The 12,563-nt window shown below is 30.9% G+C and overlaps 3 protein-coding genes across 3 annotated transcripts in view; all 3 read right to left on the bottom strand.

Moving 5' to 3' along the window:
- hwt (SH2 domain-containing adapter heavyweight) overlaps positions 1–12,563 on the bottom strand; it is a 351,568-nt gene that overhangs the window by 143,770 nt on the left and 195,235 nt on the right. The window lies entirely within an intron of this gene.
- Positions 491–7,036, bottom strand: LOC107452282 (facilitated trehalose transporter Tret1). Its single transcript, XM_016068642.5, has 2 exons — positions 3,536–7,036; positions 491–1,895 (listed from the first exon to the last, which is right to left on the bottom strand). Exons 1-2 carry the CDS (start codon positions 3,813–3,815, stop codon positions 739–741), a joined length of 1,437 nt encoding a protein of 478 aa, XP_015924128.2. The 5' UTR covers positions 3,816–7,036; the 3' UTR covers positions 491–738.
- LOC107452280 (facilitated trehalose transporter Tret1) lies at positions 7,474–10,378 on the bottom strand. The gene is made up of 2 exons (XM_016068639.4): positions 9,836–10,378; positions 7,474–8,782 (listed from the first exon to the last, which is right to left on the bottom strand). Exons 1-2 carry the CDS (start codon positions 10,110–10,112, stop codon positions 7,596–7,598), a joined length of 1,464 nt encoding a protein of 487 aa, XP_015924125.2. The 5' UTR covers positions 10,113–10,378; the 3' UTR covers positions 7,474–7,595.

Below are 12,563 nucleotides of genomic sequence, written 5' to 3'. Positions count from 1 at the left end.
TATTGCCATATATCAAATTACGTGATTATTCATCAAATCAGGAAGTTGATTGAAATTCCAAAAAGTAACACTCAGTCGTTATGATATTTCTTTTTATGAACCTTAAAGATTTTTTATTATTAACTAAGAACTCAGAGGGAAAAAAAATTAACTTAAAGTTCAACATTAAAAGCTTCGAATTCAAACAAGCAGCAACAAATCTAGTTAGTTCTATTTTTTAAAACTTTTTTTTTCATATTTTCCTTTACAAATATGCTTGTCATTTATATAAAGTTCATTTCGTTTGTCACGTCTTAGAAAATTAAGCACTAACCCCATTTTATAAGCAAACATTTTGATAACGACTTTCATCATGCCTTTTCATTAGCGCCATTATTTTGTAAGGCTTCAAATTAACCCCTAGCTGCTTTATTAATAAAACTAGTGACCTAAAATTTTATAAAATTGCAAAACAAATAACTGAACGCATGAATATGCACTTGCAAATAAATGAGGAAAAAAAATTTTATTATGAAAAACTACTTTATACATTAATATGACCCAAAACGGATTGAAAATTCACAAAAAATATACAACGATATGAAAAACACAAAGGGAACAATGATACAAGTTAATGAATATTTGTTAATTTCTTAGTAATATGAGATATTTTTACTTAAAAAAAAACACAGCATATTATGAAAAGAAAAAAAATTATTTGAAAAAATGCACAATGGAATGAAAAACATAATGTAACGATCATTTATGAGATTTTAAAAAAGATCTACTAATCTCTTCGAATGATAATTGCTTTGTTTCGGGTAGTGCAAAGTAACTGAAAACAACACTAAGGAAAGTAAAGGATGCGAAAAACCAATACATGCCGTAATCACCCAAAACATCCCTTAAGCTATCAAAAGATTTGCTAACAGCGAATCCAAATATAGAAAGACAAACAGTTGAGATGGAAAGCACAGTGCTTCGGTACTGCACAGAAATCATTTCAGGTATCATCACAAACGGAATTGAACCAATTCCAAAGGTAAATATGAATAAGTAAGCAGAAAAACACAGTATTGGAACATAGCCCATTACACTATTTCTCACGGGATGATACTCCAGTATATAGCTATAAATACCCAGACAAATTAGCATACATGATGTCCCAGCACCAGACAATATGTACAGCTTTCTACGACCGAAATTATCGATGACAACACCACACGCGACACTCGCGAAGATTTGCACAGCTGCTAAAATTGTAGCAGCAAGATTGGGATCGATTGTACTACCAGCTCTTTGGAAGATTTCGACAGTGTACGTTATGATTGGTCCAAATCCAGAGGTTGAGAGAAAAAAGAACAAAGCTATAGAAATCAAAAGTGGTTTATAAAGAATAGGGTTTCTGAAGTCCTGCAAAGTAAGTGGCTTGTTCTGTTTCTCAGAGCGAATAACCTCCATAATCTTTTCAATTTCCGCATTGTAGTTGGAACGTTTACCATGGAGGAATTTCAGCCCATTTGCTGCTTCATACAATCTTGACTCTCTGACCAACCACACGGGAGATTCTGGCATGAATGCCATCATGAAAGCAGAGAATACAGTCAGGATGACTACACTAATAGCCAGCCATGACCATCTTAAAACAAGTCCGAGGCTCATTACTAAAAGAATTCCAAGATTATTGAAAAACGGTAAACCGGATGAGAGCATGCCCCGTATGTCTTGGGGAGCTATTTCGGCAACATACGCTGGAATTGCAACAACGTACAATCCAGTGCAAAACCCTGAGATTATTCTTCCTGCACAGATCCATGCAACAGATGATGAATAGGCAATCATAAGCCAGCTTGATGTAAACAAAATGGAAGTTAACATCAAGGCAGTTTTTCTCCCATACCTATGTGCAAAATAACCTGAAAATAAATAAATAAAAAATGAATGATCCAATGAAACACGTGTAGTAAGATGAAAACATCTCAGTTAATTGTAAACTTTCAAAATATTAAAATATACAATCAATTATTATACTTATGTATTTTAAAATTTCAGTTTGTTTCAACTTTTCCCACTTTTCTTTTGGTGACTTAATAACTTAACCAAATATAATACTCTGGAAATTAAACTTCCGAAATAGAATATAATTTTTTTCTGTTTAAAAATTATTCATATTTTAATTTTTGAATCTTTTAGAGGAAAAACCTAATTCTAGAAACCAAACTCATAAAAAATTACATTGAATGAATGATATATATGAAAACCCAAAGAAATATGCAATTAATTATTATTAATGTTTATAATATTTTTTTAAATTTTTAAATGATTACATTTTACTATATTTTAAACATAAGATGTAAAAAATTGAAGCAATACTTGCAATAAAATTACAACTATCGATTCGCTGCGATTATCATTTGGTGATTAAGATAATACATATGCACCAAAAAAAAAAAACTATTACATTTTGAGAAAAGACTCTTTATTTCATTTTGTCTCATTGTTTAATTCTAAAACTGGTCTTGCACATGTAAAACTGGTCTTACACGCTGTAAAAAGTCTAATTATAAAATTTGAATAGAATAAAATTTTACAACAATTACAGAAAAATTCCACATATCAGCAGTAACTTCAATTCAATTTGCCTTTCAAAATAACAAAATAACAAAAAAATTTAAATTGTTCGTAACGTATAAAAATTAAAATTTTAAAAAATAATAGCTAAACGCAGCTTAAATTTCTAAAACAGGAAATAAATGAAGAATATATACCAAAAAATAAGACTTATTTTAATTTTTTTACATTATTTGTTAGTATTAATTTCATGTTGATTATAAACAATTTTTATTTTGAGAAAATATATGCTTACAGGTTGATTAATTACAAAAATAGAACATATAATTATTATTTTAAATATAATCTATCTTCCTTTATAATTATTGATTCAAAATTCTTTAATTAATTTATGGACTAGTCTAAATCAAAAATGATTTTCTCTTATAAGTGAAATTTCCTCAATTAAAATGTAATAAAACAGCAAAAAATAAAAATAAAAAAACATATTCACCTTATTGTTGACTGAAAATTAATTTTTTTTTCGTGAATAAAATAAACAATAGTTCATTTTTTAAAAAAAAATACATATTGTCTCCACCGAATTATCTTTTCAATTTTGATAGAAAATGCAAATCGTCAATACAAAAATATTTTATTAATGTTCAATCACTTTTAACCGTAGACTATATAAATTATATTTCACTTATATATTCTCCTTGAATTTATATTATTTGCTCAAAATGTTCCAACAATTCTGAAAGCGGTAAAATAACTTATTGTGAGCTTTGTTAACTTAAGCTTTAAATGTTGAAGATATTTACCCAGGGAAGTGAAAAAAGGAAACATTGAAATATAATTTTTTTTCTCTACAGAAGAAATATAAATTAATGCATATATACATCATTATAGCACTATACAGCATAAGTTAAATATTTGATTTGCAACTTAAATGCAAATAGTTATAAAAATATACATTAATACATTAATATAATAATAGACTTACCGCCCAAGGCATTAGCAGGAATTCCTCCAAGCAATGTCAAGCTACCCATCCAAGTTATATCGTCTTCCGTTATATGCTGCATACGACTTCCCGGTTTTCTCATATCCATAGTTGCTGGGGCAGTGTACGATACGGTCATACCCATGGTCAAAATGAATAAGTGAGCCGATATACAGGCCAGATATATTTTCCCATAGCCATAGCTCGAAACGGGCTCTGGCGGTTCATTGGTTTCCACTGCGCTCATAGTTCTTAGCTTTTCGGGAGAACACGATGCCATATTAATTACAATTAAACATGAAATTAATCCCACAAAAGCAGCTTTTACGTGAGCTGAAGGTACCACGATTTAATCACCTTTGAATTTCAAAATAATTTTCCTTGGATTAAAATTATTAATTTTTTAACAAATCGAAAAAAGTATCGACTCTGGCGGAAAATAGCAAAAAAGGGCTATGTCAAAATTTCGTCACTTCTATTGTTTAAGAGGAAAGTTATCGCATACAGAGAAGAACAGTTATCTTAAACAGGCACGCAAAATATAGATAGCGAACAAAGAAAGGGTAATCTAAAATGAAACGAAATTATTTTGTTCGCACAGATTAGCATTCCAAATAGTGAATGCACTGCTTACAAGACGTGTGAGATAATCACGATAAAATTAGAAATTTAAATCAGAAGAACAAAACAAATGACAAAGCGTAATTAGAATAAAATGGTTCATTTTAAGTACGTCGTTCAATTCACTAAAAATTTGCTATTTAAAACCATAATTATTTCACAGACTCAATCAAATCGGTGGCATAGATGTTGTAGTTATGTTGCCGTTTACGATTATTGCGCCAACGTAAGTTGTTAGAGATATAATTGCACTAACATTACCAAAGTAATTGCTAACAATGTAAACAAAATTAGTTAAAATACTATGAATCATTTATGCCATCAATCGATCTCTTACGTAAAAAAACAAGGTAATATTGAAAAATTTATTTAAAACTAAAAGGGCAAATCGTGCAAAATCCCTAGTTATTTTATTAACTGAAAACTTTGCTTTTATAACTATTACTTTTGGTCTACTCCCTTAATAAAATAATCCTATTTTATACTTTGAATTTAATACAGTTTTGTCACGATTTCACAGTTAACGAAAAAAAAATTGCAAATTATAACAAAGAAATAAAATACACGCATTTGAAAAATTGAAATAAAATTCCAATGAGTTTATTTCAAATTTCTAAGGGTAAAGGAAAATTTTCGAATGAAATAATGTTAAGGTAAAGAAAGAAGAAAATTTTGTTTGTTTCTTCTGTTTAAAACTATAATTTCTAGCTGAATAAAATTATTGTTAATTACAGATTAATAATTATACAGTTGGACTTCTATTTAACGAACTTTCGAGGAACTTCTATTTAAAGAACTTTATTTTTTTTTCGAGGAACCAAGAACATTTTGGAAATTTCTTCGTAAAATAACTTCCAAATAGAGAAGCGAATTTTCTATTCAACGAACTTTTCTTTGAGAGGCACTTTCCTTATTTCCTAAAATATTTCAGAAGATTTCAAACTTGTTAATGCATTTTATGGGAGGAATGAACTTAACTTTTAGAGAAACCAGCAAAATCTCTACCCTTTTCAGTTTGCATGTCATACAGGAATCCATGCAAAAAATCAATTTACGAAAAAGCAAAATAGAAATTTCTATGATGATGTTACACATCATATTATTCGTAACAGCTTTGCTAAAGCTTTATTCTTAGTCAGTGGAAAATGCGGAGGACCAGAATGATATTGCTTTAGAAGAACTTAAAAAAATGTGGGTACAGCTAAGGGAGAACCACGAAATTAACGATGATGTACTGATTAATGATTTTATTTTCATTGATTCTGAAGCTGCAACCACAGAAACATTAACTGAATCGGATTTTTTGGACAGTATGTAAAAAATAAAAACAATACAGCAATAAATTGTGAGGGAGTCGAAAAAGATGAAGACAGATATGATGAAGAAATCACCATACCGCCATATGATGAAATGTCAAAATCATTTGAAACAATTCGATAGCAGATAATTTACAAGAGTAAGGTGTATCAATTGCTATTTCAATTATGTCTAGTGTTTATAAATTTAAAACCTGTTTTGTGTTATTTAAGTATTCCAAAGGGAGATTTTCTATTAAACGAATTATCCATATAGCGAACTTTTTATCAGGATTTAGTGACTTCGTTAAATAGAGGTCCGATTGTATACTAGCATATATTTATATTTTTTAGTGCTAACTAATGTTATAAATCTATTATAAAAATTTCATATTATAATCACAACTAATACCCAACGTTTGCAACAGTTTAAATTTATTTGTGACGGTTGTTATAGCAAAAACTCAACCCTGGCTCATACTATTATTTATCTCAATAGAAACAAATGGTAGTGAGCGCATTAATTAAACACATAGTTTGAAGGGGGGGAAACAGTTTACTCGCTCTGGGAACATTAATTCAATTAGTATTTAGTAAACATTCGATATTTTCTCTCTTTTACTTAAGAACCAATTTTATTCCTGTTAGCATAAAAGGTTTTTAGAGTTTTTGACTATTTCTTTATCTCTAATCCATACTTGAATCAAAGAACAAAATAAAATATTTTTCGCTCCACAATTCATTTTTACGAGCATTTCGCCTGAAAACACCCATAGTTTCTCTTTCAGATAAAGATGCAGAGTGTTTGAGCAAAGCGTTAAGTGATAGAGCCCTCGCTTTCCAATTAGGTGAACCAGGTTCGAATCCCAGAAATGGCTGGTCGATGCGAATTCTGCACCCAGCTCGCCCCGACCACTAAGCTGACGTAAAATATCCTCAGACGAATCATGGGTAAGAATCTCCTTAGACCATGAGAGGTTACCGTAATGACTAACCGTGAGAGGTTTTCGAGGTTTTCTTCTTCATGTAACGTAAATGCGGGTTAATTTCGTTTTAAAGTCCTCCACGAAGACTAGCTAGTCACAATGCTTGATCAAGAAGCTCCCTTGCCTTCAGGATATGCTACTGAGTTGAACATTTGTAGTTAAGAAGGTGAGAACCTGGGAACACCGCGTGCCGTTAGCCTACGTCTTTAGCCATGGTGGCTCAGGGGATAGAGCACTTGCCTCCCAATGAAGTGACACGGGTTCAAATCCAAGCGATGACTGGTCGATACGAATTCCGCACACGGCTCGCACCGACCACAGTGCTGACGAAAATATACTCAGTTGTAGTCCCATGGGTTAGAGTCCTTTTGCTGTCGAGCTAACCGTGGGAAGTCTTGTGGTTATCCTTTCCATACAAAGCAAATGCGGATTAGTTCCATCAAATAGTCCTCTACAAAGGCAAATTTCTCCCAAAACGTGATCCAGAATTTCCCTTTTCTTTTAGTTTGGGTTCAAAATTACAAGGCAATGGAATTGAACATAAACTCAAAATCTGGTCGGCTGTTCAACGATGTTTATAAGATAAAATATAACTATTCATTGCATTTTTGGAACTATTAAAAGGATGCAAGTCATTTTTGAAAGAAAACTCTTGTTTAACAGTGCTCGCCTTTTTTTCTGCTATTATTTTCTTGTATCGGTCGCTGTTCATTATTTTTTCACGAGAACGAGTGGTCCTACGTCATCATATGAAAAACAACTTTAAATATTTTCTTTACCTTTGCTAACGACTGGTACAACTGATGATATCAGACGCAGTAAGCAAAATGTTAAGTTAGAAAATACGAAAATTTACCGTTGGATCAATTACTATTCTCGCTACATTAGCTACTTCTTACTTCCCAATTCTAGGTTATTTAATCTACCATAATTTTCCTTACATATTTACTGAACATTAACATAAACCATATTATCAAAATATCACCTATCCAGTCCAAGAAATAAATTATTACAACATAAAATCAGTAATTAACAATGAGAACGTAAAATATATTTTATATATCTTATAAGAAAAAATACGAAGAAAAAATTTAGGATCAGAGAATTTTCAAAAATACATTACACATGAATATTTACATAAACATAACAGAGTTAACATCATTTGACAGTCGTCAAATCAGTCATTTGACAATCACGTTTCTTAGAAAATGATTTACTGATATCCTCAAAAGACTTATTCTTTGTTTCTGGCAGTATGAAATAACCAAATGGAACGCTACATAGAGACAAAAATCCATAAGTCCAATAAACACCATGATCTCCGACCAAAGATCGCAAACCATCATACGATTTGTTAGAGGAAAACGCAAAAAACGAAATTACAACAGTTGATATGGCAAGGACAGTACTTCGAAACTGGACCGACACCATTTCAGGAATCATAACAAACGGTATTGGACCCATCCCTATATTAAATACAAACGCATAAATAGCAAAGCACACTAAAGGTATATAGCCTATCGCGCCTTGGGTCACTGGTTGGTGTTTCATAGCAAAGCTGTAAGCACCTAAGCAAATTAGCATAATTGATGTTGCAGAGGCAGACATAATATAAAGTTTTCTGCGGCCATATTTATCGATTATTAGACTGCAGGAAACAGCAGCCACTATTTGTATAGCTGATAAAATTATTGCGGCGACATTTGGATCAAGTGCGCTACCGAGTCTTTGAAAAATTTCGACAGTATAAGCTAAAATGGGTCCTGAACCAGATGCTGTCCAAAAGAACATTAAAGCAACCGAAATTGAAAGAGGTTTGTAAAAGGTTGGATTTTTTAAATCTTGCAACGTGATTGGTACGTTTTGTTGCTCGTTGCGGAGCGTCTCAGCTATTTGTTGCACTTCTTTCTTGTAGGGAAAATGTTTACCACGGAAGAATTTCAGACCATGGGCTGCTTCCTCCAGTCTTGATTCTCGCACCAACCACACAGGAGATTCTGGCATAAAGACCATCATACATGCGGAACATACTGTTAAGATGACGATACTTATGGCCAACCATGACCATCTTAAAACAAGTCCAAGGCACATTACAAGAAATATTCCAAGAGTATTAAATAATGGTAGACCGGATGAGAGCATTCCCCGTTTATTTTGGGGAGCAATTTCGGCCACATAGGCTGGAACGGCAACAACATACAATCCAGTGCAAAATCCTGAAATTATTCTTCCAGCACATATCCACGCAACTGAAGAGGCGTAAGCTATCATCAGCCAGCTTGATGTAAACAAAATAGAAGTTAACATCAATACGGTCTTTCTTCCATATTTTTGAGAAAAGTAACCTGTAAAAACGCAAACAAATTTTAAGTGAATGAACAAAGCAGGAATGCTATAAACAGCTTTAAGTTACCAGTTCATAATTTTTTTTACAAATATAAAGCTATTATGTTTATTTATTTCCATTTGTAAAGCTATTTTTAAATAAAAATGAGTAATAAAATGCCTACATTGAATGTTTACAACCTACGCAAGAGCAGAGTTATATCTAATACTTTGAAACACAACTTTTGATTACTACAAATGTACTGCGGGTACCATAAAAAAATTATCATTTAAATTATTGCCATTTTTTTAAATAACGAATTATTTTATTTTGTAAACTAAAATTGTAAGAAAATGGAAACTTAGTTTCACATCAAATTATGTATAAATACGTACATAATGGAATGAAAATTATTGGCAGCATCTTATATTTTCTTCATGATGTAAATATAAAATATTTTGCATGTAGGTTTACGTAAATAGGACTAGTTCAAACATAAGTTGCTCTGAAGGAACTTTTAATTGCTATGCGATATACGTCACGGTTTTGAGCACTATTAGCTTTAGGGAAAATTTATAATATAAGCAGAACACCAATTTGAAATTCTTGTAAAAAATATTCATCTTTGTTTGTTTATATTCCTAAGTTTTCTTTAGCTCGCAGAAAATTATAAAAAAATTGCCATTAAAATCATTTTGAAAATTAAAACGTTTGTCAGTAAAAAAAATATATTTTTTTTGAAGCTAAATATTTTTACTGAACATTTTAGATTTCTTGAGAATGACTTATACGATTTCCCTTATATTTTACCGTATCACATAATTATATTCTAAAACCAACATTATCGTTAAATGGCCATTTTGAATATGTAACAAAAAGTTTTTGTTGTTTTAATTATTTAAAAAAAAATAAAGCAGTTGATAAAACTAAAAAAAAAAATTAAAAGATCGTCATCGTTATTATGGATGAAAAATATAATTTAAAGATGGTCTGTACGAAACAAGTTTCGGTTGATTTAACAAAAGTTAATAAATAATAATAATAAAAAAAAATTTTAAAAAAAACTACATACCACCTAAAATATTTGCAGGTACACCCCCAAGCATACTCAGGCTACCAATCCAAGTTATCTCATCATCAGTTATGTGCTGCATCCTACTCCCTGGCCTTCTCATATCCATGGATGCTGGTGCAGTGTACGAAATAGTCATCCCCATAGACAATATGTACAAATACGAAGCAACACACGCCACATAGATCTTCCAGCTAGTGACAACTATTTCAGAAGTTTGTATTACGTCACATTCAACTGAAACCGGCTGTAATTTTTTAGGTTCCGGAGACGTCATTTCGAATTCGGAAATCAACTTTTTAAACAATAAGATAGTTCAACAGTCGACATCAAAACATAACATGATCTACTACATTTTCCTACATTCCAGCAGACATTTGTAAAACATTTCCCTTGCTTGTAGTTCGAAAACAAATCACAAAGAGAGTGAATGAATAATTTAAATAAGACAATTTTTTAAACAACTCAAAGTTATTGCACGGAACTATTATAGGAAATACAATGCTTATCTTAAATGAATAGGCATAAACAAAAGATTGATAATAAACAAAAGTAAGATAACCAAAAATCATAATACAAAGAAAAGTGTCAATGTTAAAAACTATAGTTTTATCAGCTTAAAAAAAACGCGATTAAAAAAATTTAAATTTACTGTGAGTGTAAAACAACGAAGACTAAAAATACGGGAAAGTTATTATTAGTAGTAATATTTTTGCGCAATAACTACATTTACTGCTTAAATTCACTCAATTTCAAACAAATAAATTTTCAAATAAAAATATAAAAACCGTTTATGATTACAAAAATTAGAAACTTTTGCTTTCTTTAAGTAGAAATTTTATTAATTAATGTCCACAATTTAAAAGTTAAAGACCAAGATGCGTTAGCCTAAGTTGAAAATGTACTGTTGCATATTTTTATTAAACATGATACGGAACTACAGCGACATTGTTATATAGGTTGCCAAATCAATTTTAATTGATACATTCTAGTTCTTGTATGTATCACGTATGTGTTTAATTAATAAATAACATCTCTCTTCAACTCCCTTGGAGTCTTAGATCTGAAAAATCGTCAACACAAATATTTTTAATTGTTAAATTTCAGAAAATTTCCTTTCTGGATAAAAAAAAGAATTTTGACACTTATTTTGAGATTAAAGTATGCTCTTTTATGACACAAAAGTAACTTTTTTTTATGAAAGATGAAAGAGTTATAAAACTCATTTTGAATTTAAAGTATGCTTTTGTGACACAAAAATAACTTCTGTTTCATGGAAGGCAAATGAATTGTAAAGCTCATTTTAAGTTTAAAGCATGTTTATGTGACACGGTGCACCTTATGGAACCAAATATATGTTCTAAAGTGCTATTTGTAATCATATTTTAAATTATTCATAAAATAACAAATATATCCGCAATAAAATTATTTGCTGTCAAACCGTTAAAAAAGCTTGAAATATTAAATTACAAAATAGAAAAAAAATTTCAAAATTGGGCATTTCTGTGAATATTAAAATAACAGAAATTATATGCGTCATTTCATTAAACTTTACAAATAGACATCAGAATCTTAATGCTTCAAAAATGTTAGATTTTGAAAGGACAAACTTATGTTGCAATAAGTTGCAAAACACTAAAATGATTTATAAGTTAAACTTTTTTTCAAATCAATTGAAAAATAAATTGACCCTCTTTATTTCATCAAGACGCATCCGAGACGCTTCAAACATTTCATAACTTAAGAGAGTAAGCAAAAATTAATAATAAAAGTAATCAAATAAAAATTATTTTAATCTGAATAAAAGGAATACAGAAGACACGAGAATTTGAAATGCAGACACCCAAGACATTAAAAAGAGTATTTTTTTCCTAAAATAAGAATAAGGCTTTTTTTTATATTACAGATCCCAATTAAAATTCAATTATGAATTCCCCAAGAACAAAATATGCCAATGAAATCATAACCTAAGCAACATATCCCTATCTATCAACTTAAGTATAAAAAAAAACTCCCTATTACTGTAATTACTATAATAACAAAGATAACATCTTTCTTTCGTGTGAAGAGAATACCAAATAAAAGATAAGAGGAGAAAGGATAAGGAAGAGGAAATTCCAGGGGAGTGGGAGAGAATCGATGTCCCCACTCTTCTCCTTCCTCTCTCTTATACACCCCCCACATGTCCTGGAACGCACCGCACTGCGCCACGTGATGCAGAGGATGAGTCATCCTCCAGGACAACCCCTCTGCTATCGAACGGCCAGGGGTGTACAGGCATTCCGATACTCCAGAGGAATAATGGGGGCATTTTTCTCACAATCCCTTCAATAATGGCATCCCTTCCCCCTACCTCATTCATACTATGGGCGGTAGTGATTTCAAAAATATTCAGGATAAGCGCCCTTGAAATTTTTATTAAATTTCATTCTGATTTGAGCTCTTTCTTTTTCGAAGACAACCAAGAACACAGACAAAATATCATTTATTTTTGTTGTAACTTTAGGTTAAAGTTATCGACAGTGGAGAATATTCCAGCGGAAGAATCGATCCCAAATGGAATAAATAGAAAAATTACATTTCTACTTTGTTGTTAAAACGGTCTGAAATATGTTCAAATGCTAGCAAGTACTGTAAAAACCTGAATTATTCGACTTAATTTAATGGAATGTAAGTCGAAAAGGATTTTTTTTAATGAACTTTACTGAGGAATACCGAAATAGGAGAT

The sequence above is a fragment of the Parasteatoda tepidariorum genome, chromosome 7, assembly GCF_982258835.1.
Source record: "Parasteatoda tepidariorum strain Cologne lab strain chromosome 7, Ptep-v5.0, whole genome shotgun sequence".
NCBI lineage: Eukaryota > Metazoa > Arthropoda > Arachnida > Araneae > Theridiidae > Parasteatoda > Parasteatoda tepidariorum.
Note: the sequence above shows the minus strand (reverse complement) of the source record. Positions and strands in the feature narration are given on the sequence as shown.

Excerpts from the sequence above, each read along its gene's own strand:
- LOC107452280 (XM_016068639.4), bottom strand. The coding sequence starts at position 10,112 with ATGACGTCTCCGGAACCTAAAAAATTACAGCCGGTTTCAGTTGAATGT. Across the intron at positions 8,783-9,835 it reads ACCTGCAAATATTTTAGGTG|GTTACTTTTCTCAAAAATAT; the intron begins GTATGTAGTTTT and ends GCGTTTTTACAG.
- LOC107452282 (XM_016068642.5), bottom strand. The coding sequence starts at position 3,815 with ATGGCATCGTGTTCTCCCGAAAAGCTAAGAACTATGAGCGCAGTGGAA. Across the intron at positions 1,896-3,535 it reads TCCTGCTAATGCCTTGGGCG|GTTATTTTGCACATAGGTAT; the intron begins GTAAGTCTATTA and ends ATTTATTTTCAG.